Source organism: Lethenteron reissneri, chromosome 52, assembly GCF_015708825.2.
Source record: "Lethenteron reissneri isolate LAM-NWPU_2019-01 chromosome 52, ASM1570882v1, whole genome shotgun sequence".
NCBI lineage: Eukaryota > Metazoa > Chordata > Hyperoartia > Petromyzontiformes > Petromyzontidae > Lethenteron > Lethenteron reissneri.
This window is the reverse complement of record NC_083830.1, coordinates 2,124,149-2,144,322: the sequence shown is the minus strand read 5'-3', so window position 1 is coordinate 2,144,322 and position 20,174 is coordinate 2,124,149. Positions and strand designations below refer to the sequence as shown.

The 20,174-nt window shown below is 48.9% G+C and overlaps 1 protein-coding gene across 3 annotated transcripts; it reads right to left on the bottom strand.

The window, feature by feature from the left end:
- Positions 1–3,579: 3,579 nt before the first annotated feature.
- Positions 3,580–19,860, bottom strand: SHARPIN (SHANK associated RH domain interactor). Of its 3 annotated transcripts, XM_061573396.1 has the most exons (9): positions 19,692–19,860; positions 13,144–13,181; positions 12,590–12,731; positions 8,850–8,943; positions 8,024–8,201; positions 7,664–7,797; positions 6,974–7,081; positions 5,717–5,745; positions 3,580–4,576 (listed from the first exon to the last, which is right to left on the bottom strand). In XM_061573396.1, the coding sequence occupies exons 2-8, from the start codon at positions 13,166–13,168 to the stop codon at positions 5,740–5,742; spliced, it is 687 nt and encodes a 228-aa protein (XP_061429380.1). In that variant the 5' UTR covers positions 13,169–13,181; positions 19,692–19,860; the 3' UTR covers positions 3,580–4,576; positions 5,717–5,739. The 3 variants fall into 3 exon arrangements, with proteins under 3 accessions (XP_061429380.1, XP_061429377.1, XP_061429378.1); XM_061573393.1 differs by lacking the exon at positions 5,717–5,745 and having other exon boundaries at positions 19,692–19,859; XM_061573394.1 differs by lacking the exons at positions 5,717–5,745; positions 19,692–19,860 and adding an exon at positions 19,342–19,674.
- Between the last annotated feature and the right edge of the window lie 314 nt (positions 19,861–20,174).

The window sequence follows — 20,174 nt, the reverse complement described above, 5'->3', positions numbered from 1 at the left end:
CACCAGTGACTCACGGCCTACCCGTACCCGTACCCGGCCGCACCAGGGTCGCAAACGGCTACCCGTACCCGGCCGGGTACGGGTAGCCGGGTATCGGGTACCCGGTTGCGACCTCTGGGCTGCAGGCACCACGCGCAGGGGCCGTACTCGCTGAAGACGCACAACGCACAACGCGCACACCGCGATCTCGTTCAGTGCGCAAGGAGGGAGGATCAAAGGGAACGGGGTGCAGTTGTTAGCCGCTCGATTATTCCGTGACGCGCCCTCGTTGTGAGTGATGTGCAAAGCTTCAAATCTAGAATTAATACCCTCTACGGGGAGGAATTTCACCTATCTGTGAAAGTTTTTAACAGACAACGAGACAAGAAGTCACAGCTTCTCGAGACGCTGGCCTTCCTCAAGAGATGCTTGTATTTAAGAACTTGTATCTTGAAATGTTTTGCCTCACTTGATACAGTAAATCTAGCTGTGACGGTCCCACCTGATGACGGAGACTTGTGTTGCCTCCGAAACGTCGTGATTTTATTATTATTTTATTTTTATTATTACTTTTATCATTTTAATTTTATTATTTTTTTACCTACGTGACTTTACCGAAAAAACCTAAGAGAACGATGTGCCCGTGTCACGCCAGTTGTGGGCGGGAGCCAGACTTGCAAACAATACGATCGTTCCATTCTAGAACACCCAATGAGAATCACCCCGCGCCCGTGCCAAAAAAAACTAACGACTGCCCACACGACAAATCTTGACACTTGTCAGACATCTACGCGAGTGTGTCTGTGTCATCGTTCAATGTAGCCCCCCTTAAATTTAGATTTAAAGCTTTCGTGATTGCAGGAATCCATGCTCTTTGGTTCTTTCCGTAAAGTCACGTAGGTAGACAAATAAATCATGACGTTTCGGGCGCAACACAAGCGTCCAGCATCAGGTGGTAAAGCACGGTCTGCTGCTGAGGCAGACTGTTTTAGAAGGTTTGAAATGGGTGTAGCTCAAGGGTGAGTGGAAGGGTGGAGAGGTATGGGTGGGAGACCTTGGTAGAGAGACAAAGGCAAAGATCCCCCGTGTAGCCTTAACAGACCGTAGGGGCAAGTGCTGTTAGCGAGCACCTTTGAAGGCCGGAACGGTACACGTAGAAGGGAAATAATAAAATTATATAAATATAAAACAATAAAAAATTCTCATCATCACGTGTGAAATCCACAACAAGAAAATGTTCTTGCTGTTGATTTCACACCTGATGATGATTGCTTGTGTTGCAGTCGAAACGTCGTGAGAATTTAAGTTTTATATTTATATTATTTTATTATTTCCCTTCTACGTGACTACTGAAAGAACCAAAAACATAGCCCCCCCTTGTCGGTCGCACAAAGAACCCCCGTTTAGCCTACACAGGCAAGTGCTGTTAGTAAACACCTATGAAGGCTGGCCCTGCACACGAGGGGATGGGTGGGTGGCCAACACCACGCCCGGCCGCCTTTGTCTCCCAGCGCTGATGTTTATACGCCACACCGAGGCGTTCATGTGAGGCCGAGTCGCGACCTGGGGCTGAGCCAGTGGCTACAGGATGTCCCATCGTGTCAGTCAACTTACTTAGCCGTGTGACGCTTCGCTCTACAACCCACACGGCGGTTTGATGAATCGTCTTGATTTGATTCACGTAAAACCGTTTCCTGCGTAAGCGGCCGCGATGATGCTCGGGGGGGTTGTTGGGAGGCATTAATCATCCAGCAGTGGATTGATCACGGCTGTCATCGACGAGAGCAGTAAACTGAACCAAAAAAAGACCGATTTCGGATGACGCCCTCCACGACCTACCGGGACATCAACAACAAAAACTCAACTTTTGCCCGGGTCCTCGGTGCGGCAAAAAAACAACAACTCAAAAGCGCGAACCGCAGAGCGCGAAGAAGAAAAAGAAACACAAAAAAATATATAAAAAATAGTGGCTCGTCGGCTGTCGCGGAACACGGCGGCCGGGTAAGGTGGCGACGAGCGATTGGAATTGACGAGAGAGCGCGCGGCGAATCTAGGAGCAGATGAGCGCACGCGCGCGCATCGCCACTTGGGAATGAATACACAGAGCACCACACACAACATTGTCTGCCAAAAAAAGCCGCCCACAATTAAGCCGGCTAAAAGGCATCAGCGGCGGCTTCAAAAAAAAAAAAATAACTCGATGGTGTAAAATACAAAATGCAGCTTGACTTCAACCGGAACTGACTATTGAAAGCTATCAATTAAAGTAAACGTGTTTTAATGCGTAAATGTGTATTGAATGGAATTGCACGTCGTTAAATCAGACGTACAAACTCGGGTGGAGAGCGCGTGTTTATCTTGGGGTTATTCACAGTCGCGTCGCATGCCGGCAATCGTTCAATGTCTTGCGAACAGTCCCGCCAGCCACCGCGGTGTGTAGGGGTCAACAGCACGCTAGACTTACGATCCAGAGGGGTAAAGTGTGGGTACTTCCACCTCTTCCAAGGTGTCTGGTCACCTTGAAGGAGTCGTGGAAAAAAAACACTCTTTAGAGGGACTCTGCAGAGCGCGGTCGTAAATATGATTTTGGCCGCGGACATTAGTGGTACCACCACAAGCCTGGGATGACAGAGAATTGTTGCGTAAGCAATTGGATGCGACTGGGAGGAGAACGCATTGCCAAGTTGTTGAGCGAATATCACGGAGAGAGCCAGAGGGAGGGGAAGCCATGTTCGCCGAGATCGTTTAAACAGGACACGACACGTAGAGAGAGAATCCCCAAACGTAGTTGTTGTTGTTGTGTATTGTATCGTGACATCGTCAGATATGGCAGGGGCTCGGGGAGGCCTTCCCCTAGCAGTGGATCGATCGTGGCTGACAAACGGCACGTTCACTTAAATCAACCACGGAATTCGAATTCTCTCGGTTAAAAACCCCAAACCCAAAAAACGAAATGGCAGAAAAGATTTGGCAGCAGCGACAGAGAGGAAAAAAATTGGAATTAATTTAAGAAGCCTTTTTTTCTTTTTGGTAATCACCAATTGATTTGCCCAGGCAGCATGTTTTACATAATCGGAACACTTGGCGAGATTAATAATACTCAACGTCGCCGTTAAACGCACTTCCAATTTGCTGCCGGAATTACCCGCAACGAGCTGGACTCAACGTAGCTCACAAAGTACAAAGTGGAACATTTTAGCATCGAGATTATTTTTGGCTTATCATTTTGTACGATTCACTTAGATTGTTGATGCAAATTAGCTTAACATCTGCGCTGGCGCGAATCGACGCAAACTTTGCCAATGAGCGGCTCATCTGCGAACAAGCCGTATACAGCCCCATAAAAAACACGGCTCATGATTTCGGGATTATCGCGTAAAACTGCCACATTACGGATGAGCGACAGCATTGAGTTTTCGCGATATATGGCCATCGTCGCGAGATCAGTTTCCCGTAACTCTGCAGTGCAAATGGCATCACTTTTGTCACCTGCTACACTTTTAGTTCAAATGCAGACGAACCCACCCAAACTTGGACATTTGTGAAAGAGCTTCATGGGCTCATCGGATTTCTCCAGAATATAAAAAGATTCTGATGACGTTGAACGGTTTTCAACTGCACTTTATTTCCACACAAGCCAGCCAACAGTCTTTCTAATCGCCGCGATCTCGAACACTTATGAAGGCAAACGACGCCAGTGACGCTGCGACCAAGACACCGGGGGGAGGTCCGTCTGCGCATCCGCCGTCGCCACCAGCCGCGCCGACTGCCGTCACGGCATCTTCGGTCCGTGCGTTCGTCCCCCTCCAGTCAGCCGCCCTTGCTGCCGCCGCCGCCACACACTCGCCGCGTCAGCGCAACGCAGGAACGATCGCATCGTTGCAGTGGCTCCACGAGCCCCACCGGTCGCCAGTACCGCAAGACGATCGATCGCGAGTCGCGAGCTCTCATCGACGAGCGTTTACATCAATCCGCACCGTCCTGCCCGGCCGATGCGTGTGTGTGTGTACGCGGTACCAGTTACCATGCCTACGGCAGTTTCCATCGACTGTGGTCGGCAGTACAAGGTAAACAAAGCATCAACACGAGATATCAAGATACGGCGCGCCCCGGCCTATCTACTCACTCACTCACCCGCTCACTCGCTCGCCCGCCCACCCGCCCAATTATCGGTGTTCGGCTTGTAGGGGGTTTCCCACCTGCGGGAAGCAATGACCAGGCGGCTTCCATTGGCTCCACAAGTGACGTAAAGAAGAGAAGCTGATTTGACACAACGTTGAGTCGATTAAATCGTCGTGATAATCATCTCGGATCTAGGGCTGATCGGTCTACGAACCAGCTGGCTGCTTAAAAAAAAAAAAGTCGTTAACAATTTTGTAGGATGTACCATTAAAAGCAGTACAGTAATACAGTGCAAGCATATCAGTAGTGGTTCAAAGTGCAAACTTCTCATGGTCATATTGTCAGAAATATTCTGACTTGGCTCCGGGAAAAGCTGCTAAATCTTATATAGAGCCTTCAGCAAATCGGACTGTAGGTCTGAATGTGGCGAGGACATCTGTCGCATGAAGTTCTCCACGGAGTTGCGTCGTCTCCCCTGAATAAATACACGACACGGAAACCCGCACACACGCGCACACCTGTCAGTAAATTACAATCGCTCATATATTTATAGTTCACAAACAAAAGGGGGGGGGAGGGCAGTGTTGCAGCAGATGATGATGTTGCACCAGATGATGATGATGTTGCACCAGATGTCACACCTGAAGAGTTAATGACCACCCCAACAGTTACGCAGGGTGCACACCTGGGGGAGAAGTTGCGCAACAACAATGCGCAACTTTCAGCCACCTTTTGTTGCAGAGACGACCGCATAGAAACCATTCAGTTGCATGCAACCAAAGTGTGCAAAAACGGATGCTCAGGTCTGGACATGCGTTTAGAAAGAAGTAAAATCTGTTGCACCGGAGGGAATACCTGTGGGCACTGTCAAAGAAGTGGGAAACGGCCGTTGAAACCAAATCACCTTGCCAAAGTTAGTCCATGGGCCAGAGCAGAATTTCCTATAACACGATGTAGCAAAATAACAAATACAATAATTTCAAGTTGCAAAGCACCGCAAAGTGTTGGCTCGCTCTCCAAGAGGGAGAACGGCTCATAGAGGCGCAGCAGGGAACCACAGTGAGCTTGTGAGAGCAATTGCCTAAGCTCTACGTTCCTCTATATATATGAAGATGTTTACAGCCAATTAGTGAGTTTTTTACATGTGGGAGGAAACTGCAGCACCTGGAGAAGACCAACACGTGCAAAGGGGGAAACACTAATACCATGCAGATGGAACAGATGGGACTCCACAATTGCTGTGCCGCCCTCTTCTGGCAAGCCAGGGATTGGCACCTCCTCGACACCCAAGGGATAGGGAGTCGCAACATTGGTGCGGGAAGCCACCAACGCCTCGCTGCCTCGACAGTGCTGTATTAAAGGCGTGGTGCCACCACCGGCTTGCAAAACTTCAGTGGTTCCAATTGATTTAAATGCCTAATAGGCGTGAATTGTATGCTACTTGATAACCCCGCTAATTTAAAATGGTTCTCACATAATACACCATTATTGGCCACGTAAAGAATACGGAACCGCTAAAGTGATGTCACGCCAAGTGGTAGCCACAAGCGAAATATCTGCCCTGGGCCCATAGAATAAATTTCACCTGTTTGCAAGGGGGAAAAAATGTATATACCTCGATTGTGGACCGATTCCTCATTAATTCTGTTAAAAAAAGAAAGACAAAACTGACTTGAAGAATTACAGACTCCTGTCACAAAACAGTTAATGATAAAAATTAATTGTGTAATTTTTTTATATTGAATGTTTAACGCACCTTGACACGAATTACTTTGGGAACCAAAAAAAATCCTGTTTGTAAATGAATCATCGACTCATTCTATCAATAAAATGGTAAAAAAAATTACATAATCATACAATTAGCAACCAATATTTCCCACAGGATTTAGGCTTTTCTGTTGTTGCACTTTCAAAGTAATGCGCAATAAAACTCGACTTAATAAAAAAATATTACCTCTAAGTAGTTGCTTCCTCGACCGCTCAAAGGCAGACTGAGTTTATTGCCACACGGAGTAAACTCTCCCTCTCTCTCGCACGGAAAGGAATAATGCCTTCACCAGCGGCACAAAGCGCGCACACAGCGGTGAGCACGCAGCGAGACTACATCTTAACGCAAGTGGCCGCGCAGTTTGGAAGTCGGCAAGCTGACCACTTAAGCCACTGTTGAGTGTCAACAGTTAGGATTCCAGTTCAACACGTCGGCTTAACACGTAAGTTAGATTCCACTTAAAAAGTAGGTTGTTTTTGCCACAGCCAGTACAATGTTCCGTATTTGTGCGTAGGCCCTCATCCAGCAGTGGATTGTCAGAAGGGCCGATGCATGTGCAAAGAGAAATATTCCCTTGTATAGTCTTAACAAGACTGTTAGGGCAAGTGCTGTTAGTGAGCACCTCACACACATGCACATGACACACGTGTGCACATGACGCACGTGCACGTGTTTCATGTGCACGTGTGTACAGGCACACGCAGCTACACGACGACATTTAACAACGGGTGCTCGATTTTACGATCTCTCAGCCCAAGAATATATTTACCGCGTCCGGTATATAGTTCTCGGAACGGCCCGCGAGCCCTGTTACAAGTGTGTACAAATACGTCACAAACAAATTAAGCGTGCAACGTTAAAAGGTTTCTCCCCCCCCCGCCCTGCCATAAACAACCAACCCATAAACCAGACGGCGTAGAGGAGCCAGCGACCGCTGGCGTGAGATCCGTGCGAGGCGCCGATTCCTGGCCGCCCTCTCTCCACCTGCTGGGGCTAGCAAACACGCGAAGGCCGCGTGCAGCGGTGCGTCCAGACCAACCAGCTCAAAAGAACGGAAACGTGGTTGTCCGACTTGTCCCACGGGTTTTGAAACCACTCCCTCACCTGCTCGGGAGCATCGTGCTGTCGAGGGGTGTCGCACACGCAGCAGCGGGCGGCTCTGGGCTGGTTGAGCAGCGTGCAGGCCGAACACGACCACTCGGCCGTCGTGTCCTGAACGCACGTTCACGGCGAGAGCAACGCGCGCGCTCAAACCCCGCTGGATTTTGCACCCCTCCCCCCCCCCCCCCCCCGTTGTGCTCCCGTTTGCAAGGTCCCAAAAAGGGGTTCACCAAATGGAACGCGATAGCGAGAAAAAACGGCCGTAGAATTGCTCTCGCAGTCAGATTCCATCAGAATATTTATTTAGACTGGAACCCGATGAGCTATGAAGCTCTTTTTCGCAGATGTTCCAGTTCGGGTTGGGGGGTCAGCAAGTTACCAAAAACAGTGTCAAATAGAGAAAAGGTAAACAAGTCACAAAAATTACCATGTGCAGGCCGGCCAAATGGCGCACGAGCAAGTGTTCGGATCAGTTGGGTTCTTTCGTTATCAAGAATGATCTTTGCGTCGTTATTTAATTATTTAAAGTTACCCTCTGGCTTACCCCGAATTCTGGCTTCTTAAAGTCTGGCTCGGAGGGGTTTTTAATGGACAACCAAACACACCCGTCCACTGACCAACGTGCCGCTTTAGTTCGTTGGGGATCTACAAAAGGAAGTTGACAAATGAACGAACAGTTCAAATGACACTCACGGCGGCTATTGCTGGCGGATTGGATAGGAGAGGAGCCGGGTCCATTGAGCCCAGCTGGTCGGTTATCACGTGAAGGATGTCCTGTAGACTCATCTTGTTGGCTCGTGCCCTTTCACCGCCACCCAACCGTTCTCCTGTCACAGCAACAACAAAACAAGAGACAACCAGAGCCAACAGAGAGTTTTCGATGTCATTTTGTTATTAAAAAATATACGGTCTAAACTAAACTGTAATGCACCCGCTTTTCTATCGTTTGACTCCCACGTTCTACTCTTCTCGCAAAACTTCGGGCAAGCTGAAGGCTCCCGTCTGCCGGCGTGACCTCTCTTCCGGCGTTGTGGGGGGATCGCGCTCCCGTACCTGCGTTGTGTCTCTCTGCGACATCGCTGCTGGAAGACGGCACCTTCAGGAGGTAGAGGAAGACGTAGTCTCCATCTGTCCTGATGCCGTAGAAGTGAAGCGAGTGACAGTCCATGGCCAGTCGGCCCCCAAACACCCACCGCTGCAGCAATGGGTGGAAGCCGTACTTGTGGAAAACCTAACACAGCAGGGGGGAGGGAAAAATATGTAATGGGACAGGGACAATTAGGGATGCAGGGGTGGTGCGATGGTCGACACATGGATAATTAAACATTGTATCTTTTTTTTTTTATATATATAAAGCGTCCTTAAACAATAATTCTAAGGGCGCTGATATTGCAATGCAGAGGTCGCGGTTCGATCTCCAGGCGAGGCGGTGAAAACAACGCGGCAAGCTTTCTAAACAGCCACCACCTCTGTACACCCAGCGGTGAAAGCGGGCGCCCCACAGTTGGCCCATCGGTAAGGTCGCGCGTGGTGGGGTAAAGCGTGGGTTTTCTTCCGCCGTTCAAGATTTACAATGATAATAATAACGCGGCTTTGTATGGCCAGCGTGGACAAATATCCACTATAAAGCTTTCTCTACTGGAGGCACTTGTGCCGGCAGTGGCATGAGAGAGCAATCGAAGGGCTGCGCAATCACCATTTAATTTTTCTTAGTCAGACTGCAAAGTGGATGAAGTTTTTGTTGGAACTCACGACACGCCAGCGGCAGGTCGCGAGTCCACGTCCCCGTCGGGTCTCCACTTAGCCAGTCGTCATCCAGACTGGGTTGATAAAACAATGTAAAGTTATTATTCTGAGACTTGGGCCAGCACATGCCTACCTCACTCTTCAGGTGTGCCACTGTCCAATGTGAATGAACGGTCAGAGCGATGGGCCCCACTGTGGTCTGGGCATCTTCAAAGCGCACCTGAATCCTGCACACGGCGACACGTCACGCACAGCCACCGTGGTTGATGTTTTGACAGGGTGCACTTTTCCTCCCAAATGCTAATTGCTCTGTCAAAGAGCAGCGATGACCTCCTTCCCACTAACACATGGATTAGGCCCACGATCTTCTTGTGTCCGGTTGCTGACCGGATACATTATAGGGTCTCACCCATTACACACAAAGGTGCTTGCCACAAATGAACTACAATAGCTTGCCGATCTCGTCAAGAGCATAAACCATCACGCGAACTCCGGTCACCCTCACAGCAGCGGCTCTTGGCTGGCCATCGAACAAAGACGGTCAATGCATCGCGCGCTTTCAGATGCGCTTTTTGCGGCCGTCTGGAATGCTCTGTCTTCCGATGTTAGGAAGCCACTGGAGCTACGCACTTTTAAATTTAGATTGAAAATAATTTCTCTAAAAATGCTTTTTGTGTTTAGTTTGTCCTCCCCCCACAACTCCAATTAGCACGCTTGGCTACATACGGTATGAAAGTTCAAAATACATACATATAACATATATACAACATACAAACGTACATTGCGAGAATGCTCACAGTCGTGCGATGTTCTACGAGTACACCTACAGCCCATGTTTGTCAACACGCTGCTGGATGAGGGCCTCTCCAAACATTGCTGGGCCATACTTCCCCACCACCACCACCACGCTGGTAACTGAACTTCACCAACCCACAATGACCAGTGTGATGATGTGTGTGGTCCAATACAACGCCCATGACATGGCCTGGAGAAGCCTTCATCCAGCAGTGGATTGACAGTGGACTGTCAAGTATTATTTATTCAGATTATTATTTACAATACACAGTCGGGGTGGAGTGGTAGTGCAATGGTTAACATTGTGCACTATAAAACTGGCCGTGGCTAACATCAGTGGCGAGCTAAACCATTTTTTTTACTGTTTTCTATTTCACCAGTTAAGGCCCACTGAACTATGTCGCTCTTTTTACAGAAGCGACCTGGCCACAAATGAAAGGTCAACGAAGTGGCTTATCATCATGTGGAAATTTACAGGAGCTAAATACTGTAAACGCACGTTGATTCTAAATGTGGGTGGCGAAACCAGAGAGAAGTCCACACGACCACGGGGAGACAGAGAGAACATGCAAACTTGAAAAATACAGCAGCAGGCGTCAGGGTCGGGATCGAACCCACGACCTCCTGCATACCTGGCAAGGTAGCTGATAACTGAACCGGTCCTGTCCCCCCCCCCACCCCCTCACAACACTCTGACCAGCGTGGTGAAGCAAGGCCAAACAACTCTCACGAGCGACAGGGCGCAGTGAAGGCCTTCGACCCCGCAGTCGAATGATGAACAAAGGCCTACACATTTATTGTCATTGTTAGTTGTGTCGTAACCGACAGGCTGATTCAAAGACGGACAAATAAAGTTCCTTCTAAATCAGATCCTCAAACAACTACTACTGTAAACACATCCAAGACTTAAAATCGGGAAGTATCTAAAAAAGGTATGGCCAATGAATAATACATTATGACCTACGATTCAAAATCATCGCTGCAGTTTTTAAACAAAAAAAAACACGCCCACGATTTGGATTGGAAGGAACCAATTTAATTTAAGTTTTTTTTGATCTGATTAACCAATTTTTTTTTCAATGTCCTCCAAACTTCCCATGAACGTATTCCATTGTTGCGTAATGGCTTTTAGATTTCAGAGCCTCTCTCACACTTGGACAATCACACGGACTTAACTTTTAATTTATATTCTTTGTTGCAGAGTCAGCCGCAGGCAGGACTTTCCTGATGATCACGGTGATGTAGCCGCCAAGACCCAATGGCCGTTTCATTAATTTTTCTCCCTCCACATTCAGCCAATTTATTAATATTCCGGTGTAAAAAATATATATTATCATCGAATGACACAAAGGCTCAAAGTTCACCTATAGCTTAATGAAACCCTCAAACTGGTGAAATCTATGCGTCTATTCTCAGCCGAGGATGACAGAAATTATGGCTTTTGAGGAATTCAGATAAGAGGTCTGACGCTGTTCATTATCGTACAAGCACACGGATTCCTGCTGCCACTGCACGAGTCCAGACGATCTGCGCTACGAGTTGTTTCTTCCTGCCCCCCCCCCCGCCACTCGCTTGGGTAATTCAGTGGGGATTTTCTATCAGTTCAATTTATCTCATTCGGTTTGTCACATTCATTTTGTCGTAAATAAGCTCAAGGCACACTCACTTTGTTCCACCGATATGTAACCCCACCCCAACGTAACGCGCAAGCGTGACCCCTACCCCCCCCGCCCGCTTTGCCTTAACCCACGTGGTGGTGGGGGGCGTCTGGATTAAACCGGAGCGTTCGCCACTGAACCCGTCCACTGGGCAATGACAGTTCGATTCCTGCCACTGATTGGACTTGTTGGAGGATATCGCTAAAGCACACTGTCTGCAGAAAAGTACGGCACTTTACTTTTAAAGACAATCTTTTTTTTTTGCGCACAAGCAGCCCATTGTGTGCTCAAGTCAGAGACCCAGATTTCAAAATATTTAATGGGGATAAAACTATATTGTAAAGAAGACAAGATGTACAATAAATGTGAAACTTTTGCTATTACATGTATCCAGTCGAGCTATAATAATTCACAGATTAAAAATCTAACATGGCACGCAATAATCAATTATTTTAAATTCACAAGTGTCTATACCACGGTACATTGTAGACATTAATACCACTGTGGATCCTACACACTGCGGCTGAGAGAAGGACCGCTATTGAGATTGAGCGGAGGCGAGGTCAGTTAATTCGCGGAACTAAGATGGACTGTGGCATCGCAGGAGGCAGCGGGGAATAGGTACGGCGTGGGAAAGCCTTCAACCAGCAGTGAATAGACAACGACGATGATGATGAAAATGATTGATTCTACATCTTTCGCAACAGAAACAATCGAATAACCAATTAAATATTGACCCAGAATCGTGATGAATCATGGATGGCTACATCCATATTATTATTATCCAGATCTTGATAATTTGGGGGATTCGTGTGTTGAACGTCGCCACTGATTTTCAAAACATTTACAACAATAACGATGCCATTTTATATCCATAAGAGACTCGCTGAGCCTCCGGAATTTAGACTCTCTGAGGACTCCTGCATTGGATGAATCATTATCAGCAGTAGCAGCCGTGATCAATACATGGTTAGAAACACAGCACATGGCACGGGTTCAAAATCTTCCTCGACCCGCGGACTTCACCACGCTGGTCAGTGTGCGTTGGTGAAGGTGGGGAGCATGGAAGTATGATACAACAACAGCCTTTGCTGCACCGCCCTATGCTAACCATCCCCTAGCAAAGCTCAGCTGCTGCCTGTGACGATTTGGTGTGCGTGGTGGTCACTCATACACCGTCAAATATTTTCCATGGACCACCTTGCAGTAAAAAAATATGGTGTTTTGTGGAATAAAAAAAAACTATCTGCACCAGTTTCCTCATGGCCTTGCACAACACCAGTAGCCCACAGACCGCAGCTTGGACAACCACCGGCATACAGAAATGCGTCGCCAAGGCTTGCTATAACTGCAGCCTTGCAGCGACGCTCACACAGTGGACAATGGGCAACAAGCGGACAAAGGCTGATCCGGCGTTCACCTGATCTCCTGTGCCGGGTAGACGCTGTCTTGCGGGCGAATCTCCAGCGGGGTGTTGGAACGTGCCAGGAGAGCTGCCAGCGTCATGGCCTCCACCTTGTTTCCGGCACTCACAGCTTTGGCCAGCTCCACAATTTGAGGGCCTGAATCAAGCGGTGCCGTGGACAGACAATGCGGGCATGAAGGGGGCGTGGGGGACCTCTGTGTTGACGAGACGCACACAGCTCTGCGGTCTGTGTTTTTTCTGGCTGTGTGTGCCGTGCGTCATTTAGCACGCGCTGGGGGCGGCTGCAGGGAAGTGAATTGTTAAGAGAAAGTAAATTCAGTTACTGGAGATGCTCCCGGCACGTGGAGTGATGACCACTATTGACCTCCGTATTGCAAGTTCAGTGTGGTACCCCTTACACCACTGCAGTGTGCCAATAAACAAGGAGAAATCTTCAAGTCTTGAGATGAAGGCTTTCCGGGGGAAAAGGATGAAAATTGTCATGATTATATAATTATTACTTGCAAGTTTAAGAGAAGACTGGTGACCTGGCGTTGGCGTACACTTACGGAGTCTTTCAAAATCCGCATCCATCCCTGCGGCCGATCTGCATTCACAGAGAAAGAAACGGCCATCAGTCATCGTCAAGTGTAATGAAACTGGCACAGTAACAATATTCCATTAACCCCTGTGGGTGGCACCAAAAAACGCTGTCATGTGCGTGACGGCTTCTTGTTTAAAGCAGGTGCCTCTTGTGGCACTGCCAAAATGTTTCAGATCACAATTTGGATCCGTCATCTTCATCGCCACTAGCAGTCACCATCAATTCACTACCGGGTGAAAGCCCCACCATGCCGTCATCACCACCTCTCACAATCCCGCCGTGTGACAATCCACCGAACATCAGCGGCCGTGTTTCTCTGTGCGATTGATAAAATTGTTAAGGGTCTTTGCCAGAAAAAAATCATGCGGGAGTCCCTATCTCTGTTGACAGCACTGATCCCCGGTGGTGGACATTCCACATTTCTATGATGGGGACAAGTCTCTCCGTTGAACAACCACTCTTACCCCAAAGGGATAATGGGAAAGGCTGACCCCTGGCTGGGATATTGAGCACCAATAAACACTTTCTCTTCGTATGGGGACACACTTTGGCCGTTTAGTAAATACATGCCATGCATATATAAGCAAGATGTGGACAAGAAACTCTTACCAATGTGTCGGACATAACACTTAAAAAAAACTTGGGAAAATGTATTTGAAATAGAAATCACAAATACTTTACATAATGTATTTAAAATAGAAAATATGTACTTAAAATTATTTTTTACACAAACTACCAAATTAACAGTGTAGAGAGTGGTGCCGCAGTGGTTTGCGAACCGCGCTCTGTATCAATCGACCTGAATTACATTTCCAAACATATTCAACAACCTCCAGATTTGGTTAATTTCAAATAATAAAAGTACATTATAATCAAGTACATCCCTTTGCCAACCACTGCTGAACAAAGGCCCCCCCCACCCCCGATGCCCCGTCGGCCATGGCATACATTTTGACCATACTTCACCAGGCTGGTCAGTGTGGGTTTGCACAGGGGAGGGTACCCAGGAACGGTTTGGGATGTCAATCGCCGTTAGCCGTGGCAAACTCAGGTCGTCGTGTTCATATCGCAGCCTGCTACCCGTTGCGCCACCACTTCACAACCCCCCCCGCCCCATCAAACTACCACATACGAGCGTTTGCACGCATCTGAAATACTGCTCACTTCAGTGGATAATAATCTCGTGCAACGTAAAAAAACAACACAAGTTAAAAAGCGAGTACGAGCGCGTAAATTTTAAATAAAATATACTCTAATTAGACAAGACGAATTCACCTTATCAACAAAACAGCCTTTTTACATTCCTAATGCGTCCAAGGACTTAAATCATGGTGCACGTATTTGAATGCGGTAATCCCAAACGGTCCGCTCGTTGGGAGCTGTTTTTAAATTAGAATTTCCGCCCTGGCACGGGCGCCCCAAGATTTATTTGTGGGGTTTGGCGCACAAGGGCGGTGGGATTTGTCGCCGTTATGCCTCTTGGCGCCGGGCCGGCGAGCGTCCTTGCGCTAGCGCGCTGCCGCTGGCCAAGAGTTGACGCGCGTGGGGACGCACATTAATGCACCTTGCCGCACGCGGCAAGTCCGCGCGCCCCGCGGCATGACCTACGCCGGATTCGCACCGATGGCCAAATCTCGCCGAATGCGCCGCGACCTCCCCTGCCTCCCGAAGGTGGGAAACCGCCCCCCTCCCCCCGCCATAAGCCGCGCCCATTGCGGTGACATCACCAAGGCTCGCCCGTCACCTCCCGTCCAGCGGCACGCGTGAAAGGAGAGGCGAGATTTTTTTTTTCCCCCCAACAATTTCTGTGTTGTCCGATGAGTTGAGTAATCGAACCCATCATAGGTTGCTTTAATGATCGGGAAGGCCCGCCTCTTGTCGTTTCATTGACTCTGTGGTGAGGCTGATGGACTGAACAATCCCAAATGCAGCAGCAAAAAAACCCCTTCATGGAAACGGACCGAGCGGTGAATGAGCTGTCTGCCCGTCTACCCCAGTGGTTAACTTCACTTACCTGTTGAGTAACTGGACCGATAACGGTGAGGGTAATTGATTACTTAAGTGATTGGACAGCCCAGCTCTACATGCCCTGACAATAAAGAATTACGTACGATACCAAGTGCTATAAATTTAGGAAGCGCCTAAGTTCAAAGTGTGTCTCAATACACTGTACAAAGCAAGCATGTAAACTAACTAGTGCGCAGACAAAACGGTGGGTTAAAGGGACAAAATGTAAACAAAGCCGCGTTGGGCAGAGAGCAGTGACGAGGAACGTGCTGCAACGTGAATTAATGAAATAAAAATTTATCAACACATTCGTCAAGAGCAATGCTCTGTTGGGAACATATAAAAAATAGGAAATGGCCCTATGTGATGCCGCCGCCGCGAAGCCGTTCGGCAGGCACCAAATCCCCGACCTCGCCACCACCAAGCAACGGAGCCGACCCCGCGTCCCCCTCACCTCACCTCACATGAACACACCCGCACTCATTTCCCCCCCCCCCCCCATAGAGCTCCGAGGGGAGGTCGCCTGGCCGACCGGTTTTTATCCGAGAGACCCTTATCGGGATTAATTCTCACGGTTTCCGGCGATCAGGGAATTGGATGACCTCCCCCGTGCTACGTGGCACCGCGGTGCTGCGGCCGGCCTTAATATGGTGTGGTCGCGGCGTGGGGCATTCGGCCACCGCGGTTGAGGCGCATTTCCCCCCACACACACCCCCACGAGTCGACGGGGCAAGCAGGGGAGGCACGGGACAGCATGAATAGCGGGATCACAGGGGCTGTTGCGCATAGTCATGGAGGGTTGGGATAATTGCGCTTGAGCGCGCAGGCCCCATTGTTAGGGAGGGTAAGGGATTAATTAGGATTTACGCCTTGCACGCAGCACACTGATTAGCATATCAACAGCGCCCAGAACCGCCGTGCGCGTGCCAGAGGATCGCGAGCCCATTGTTTAGCGCAGCATCCCCTTTGAGGTAGGGAGGATAAATAGAGGGGCGCAGAGGGGAAATAGCTCTCTTCTCTCCAGGCCAGCAGACCAACAGCAGCTCCAGCCAGCGACCCGGACGTCCGTGAGACGCATCGAGGTACGTTGTTAGCGCAGGGAGCAGCGAACCTCCGTGGGCGCCAAACAGTGAGTGGGGAGGTGAAGTAGGATAATAGTCGATAAATAGGGAATAGGTGCCGGTTTAGTGGAATAGGCCAGCCTCGTCGACTCACTGATTGAACATTAGTCACCAGGTAATAAATCATTAATAGCGAAGCGTGGTCTCGCGTGATCTTGTCGTGCAGTGTGAGCGTGTGGGAACGCGTGTGGTACTGTGTGTGCGTAAGCTCGCGGCGTGCGTAATCGGCGTACCCCAGGTGCGCGATCATAACGTAAGCGGCCAGCAGACGGCGAGCGCTGCGCAGAGCGGCGCAAGAGTGGGTATCGCGTGTGGAGCTGTATGCGCGTGTGCGCGCACGTTCACTACGTGTATAATACAGGTGCGCGATCCTAACGTGAGTGGTCTGTATTGAGTGAGTGCCGCGCAGAGCTGTGTGTGGGTGTGCGCGTACGTAATTAACCATGCCTATTACGCGGACCCGCGGGGGAGGGGAATCCTCGAGCGACGGCTCTCACCCCATGGGCGAAGAACCCAACAGCGGTTCGCCTAGTAGCGAGGGGGCGAGTAATGAGGTTAATAATGAGGTTAACCCGGCCGTTAGCGGTACAGAGTGAGGGATCTCGGGGGCCAGCGACCCCCACACCTTCTTCACAGCACACAGATAAAGTATGTGTATTTATTATAATGGGTGACGTTTCAGGCAATGGGCCTTCATCATAGTACTGTACAGATGAAGGATATTGGCCCAAATGTTACCTCTTGTATATTTTTCCTGTTTATTTAACTAACTTTGAGATTTTGTTTTTCTCCCTGTCAATTGGTTATTGAAAACGGTTCCGGGTTTTTACTCTCCAAGCACACGGGGCGTGGTGTACTGAACTAGTCACCGATTGGCACGTTTCGTTTACGTGACAACCCTTACTCATTTGGCTGTGTCGGCTGGTAGCGGGGTTTAACGACACATTCATATTTACGTGATATCACCCAACAAAAACAAAACCCCTCTCTTATGGATATGAGCGATACACATCCGTCGTTTGTTGACGATGCCACTCTCTGTTCTTTGGCCATGAGAAGTGCAGGGAGGGAGGGGCCGTGATTGCTATCGATGACCAGGCCTGGGGCAATCTTTGTCGTGATATTCGGCCGTCGATTTGTTGACGTCAGTTGTTGTTGTGCTTTCAATGCGGTACTATATATTACACATTTATTCAGTGATGTATGTATGTATGCTGAACTTCTTTTGCGGCAGCGTACGTAGCCACAGCCCTGCTGATACGGAGATGCGGGGAACGGAAGGATACGTGGTGTCTTCACATCTATCCCTCTCAGGAACGAAACAGGAGGATATCTCCACAAATCTGGCTGTCGCCTGATGAAGCTGGTTGTAATTACTGGCGAAACGTCGAACTCAGATTGTAAATATTGCGGCTTTGCTCTCCAACACACCGGTGTGCTGTACTAGTGTACTACACTATACACTACACTATACACTACACACTAGTGCTGTACTAGTGACGAATTGGCATGTTCTGTTTACGTGACAAACCTTACTAGTTGGCTGTGTCGGGGGGGTGGCTGGTTTAACGACACATTTATATTTACGCAATCTAACAAACAAAAAACATATAGATATTGGTTGCGAAAGCTAACGTGTTAAACACGCAAAAAGCAGTTCTCAATAAATAAGTTTTCAATCTAAACTCGCAACTTTGATTATCACCTAAGTGATGCTAGCCCAGGTGAGAGTAACCCGGGTGGTGGTAACCCATGTGATGGTAACCCAGGTGATGGTAACCCAGGTAATGGTAACCCAAGTGATGGTAACCCATGTGATGGCAACCCAGGTGATGGCAACCCAGGTGATGGTAACCCAGGTGATGGTAGCCCAGGTGATGCTAGCCCAGGTGATGCTAGCCCAGGTGATGCTAGCCCAGGTGATGGTAACCCAGGTGATGGTAACCGAGGTGATGGTAATCCAGGTGATGGTAACCCAGGTGATGGTAACCCAGGTGATGGTAACCCATGTGATGCTAGCCCAGGTGATGGTAACCCAGGTGATGGTAACCCAGGCGATGACCTGCGAGCCTCACATGCACCGTCAAAGCCAACATTGTGGGCGACTTTATCGTTCGGCACTGTGCGTACAGTACAGCCATGAGGAAGTTCCCCTTCATGAAACTAACTTTAGACGCCAGTCCCACGACAAAGGCCAATGGTATAAGTCTCACAACAACAACAATGCAGACCTCTGTCAAATACACTACTAGAAGAATGCCTACACTCCGCCTTGTCATCAAAAGCGGGGGGCTGTTTTGACCATACTTCACCATCGCTGATCAATACGAGTTGAGTGAAGGGTGGTTGGTGGTGGTGAAGGGATATGGAGGCGTTTAAAGGCCTATTCGAGACATCGCTGCTCACCACCACCACCACCACCCCCACCACCACCCCCAGGCTGTTAGCCGCGTGACCGGGAGTCGAACTGGGGCTGTCCGCAGTGTCCCGCACCGGTTGCTCCAACCCAAGTCCCCGTATCGAAGGCCCTCGATTTGTGAACGTGGCACGCGGTACAATTACACCAACAACAAATATAGGTTGTTGTTTTTTAGGGTTAGATCGCGTGCATATAAATGTGTCGTTAAACCCGCCATAGCCAATTAGTAAGGTTTGTCACGTAAACAGAAAATGCCAATTCGTTACTAGTGCAGCATATCGGTTTGTTGGAGAGCAAATCCACAACATTTACAATGAGTACTCCAACACACCGGTGTGCTGTACTAGTAACGAAATGTCACGTTCTGTTGACTTGGCACACCTTACTAACTTAGCTGTGTCGGCGGGTTCAAGTTCAAGTTCATTTATTAGGTTTAGCCCCGTGAGCCATTCGGCTCTTGAATCGGGTGCAACCGCAACAAACAAAAACATGAACAAGAAAACATCTTAAAGTGACTAAGTGGTGGCGGGTTTAACGACGCATTTATAATCACGCGATCTAACCTCAACAACAACACAACCCCTATGTTATAAACAACAAAGAACCCGACACTTACCACACAGCTCAACCCCGTAGTAGCTGGCGTTAGTCAACTTGCGCTTTGCCTATATATACAAGGACTGTTTTCTTGGAATTTCTCTCACTTGATACAGCTATCGTGCTGTGACGGTTCCACCAAAGACGGAAGCTTGTGTTGCCTCCGAAACGTCGTGATTTTATTTTATTAATTTTATTTTTTACCTACGTGACTTTAGCGATAAAACAACTAAGAATATGAATCCTTGGCAGTCACGAAAGCTTCAAATCTAGAATTGCGCTTTGCGGCCTACTCGACTCGGCTGCACAACAAACTGCACTCGCAAGTGGCTCGTGTGCCGCGTGTGTGTCCGACGGCGCTTTAGTCACCTTGAGCCGCGTGCTCTCTCACACTGTCTCTCTCTCTCTCTCGTCGCCACTTGGGGTTCAACCCGGGGCCTCCTCTCTCAACAAAACAGCGCGATGCGACTCGTGCGAGACACGGGCACACGAAGACCGCCGCCAGCTTTGGCCGCTCTCAGCTGTTCAAGGACCCCACGTGGGTGGGGGCCACGTGGGTGGGGGGGGCCGCTTAGGTGGCCAAGTCACCGCCCCTGCCTGTGCAAGCCGCCACAAGAGACTCGTCACCCCAACGCTTGAAATAAAACAGTGAAATGTTTGAGCACTTCTGAGAATTTGCAACAAAACCACGAGGAGACATGTGCCACCCGGGCTCTGTAGACCACCTGGGAGATGCGCTGACAACGATGGCGAACAAGTGAAGACTCTTTGACTTTTTGAAGCTGTTAACGTTACATTTGTTATAATGTTACAGTGTAGTATTATCCGTTCTTTTTTCCACTAAAAACGATA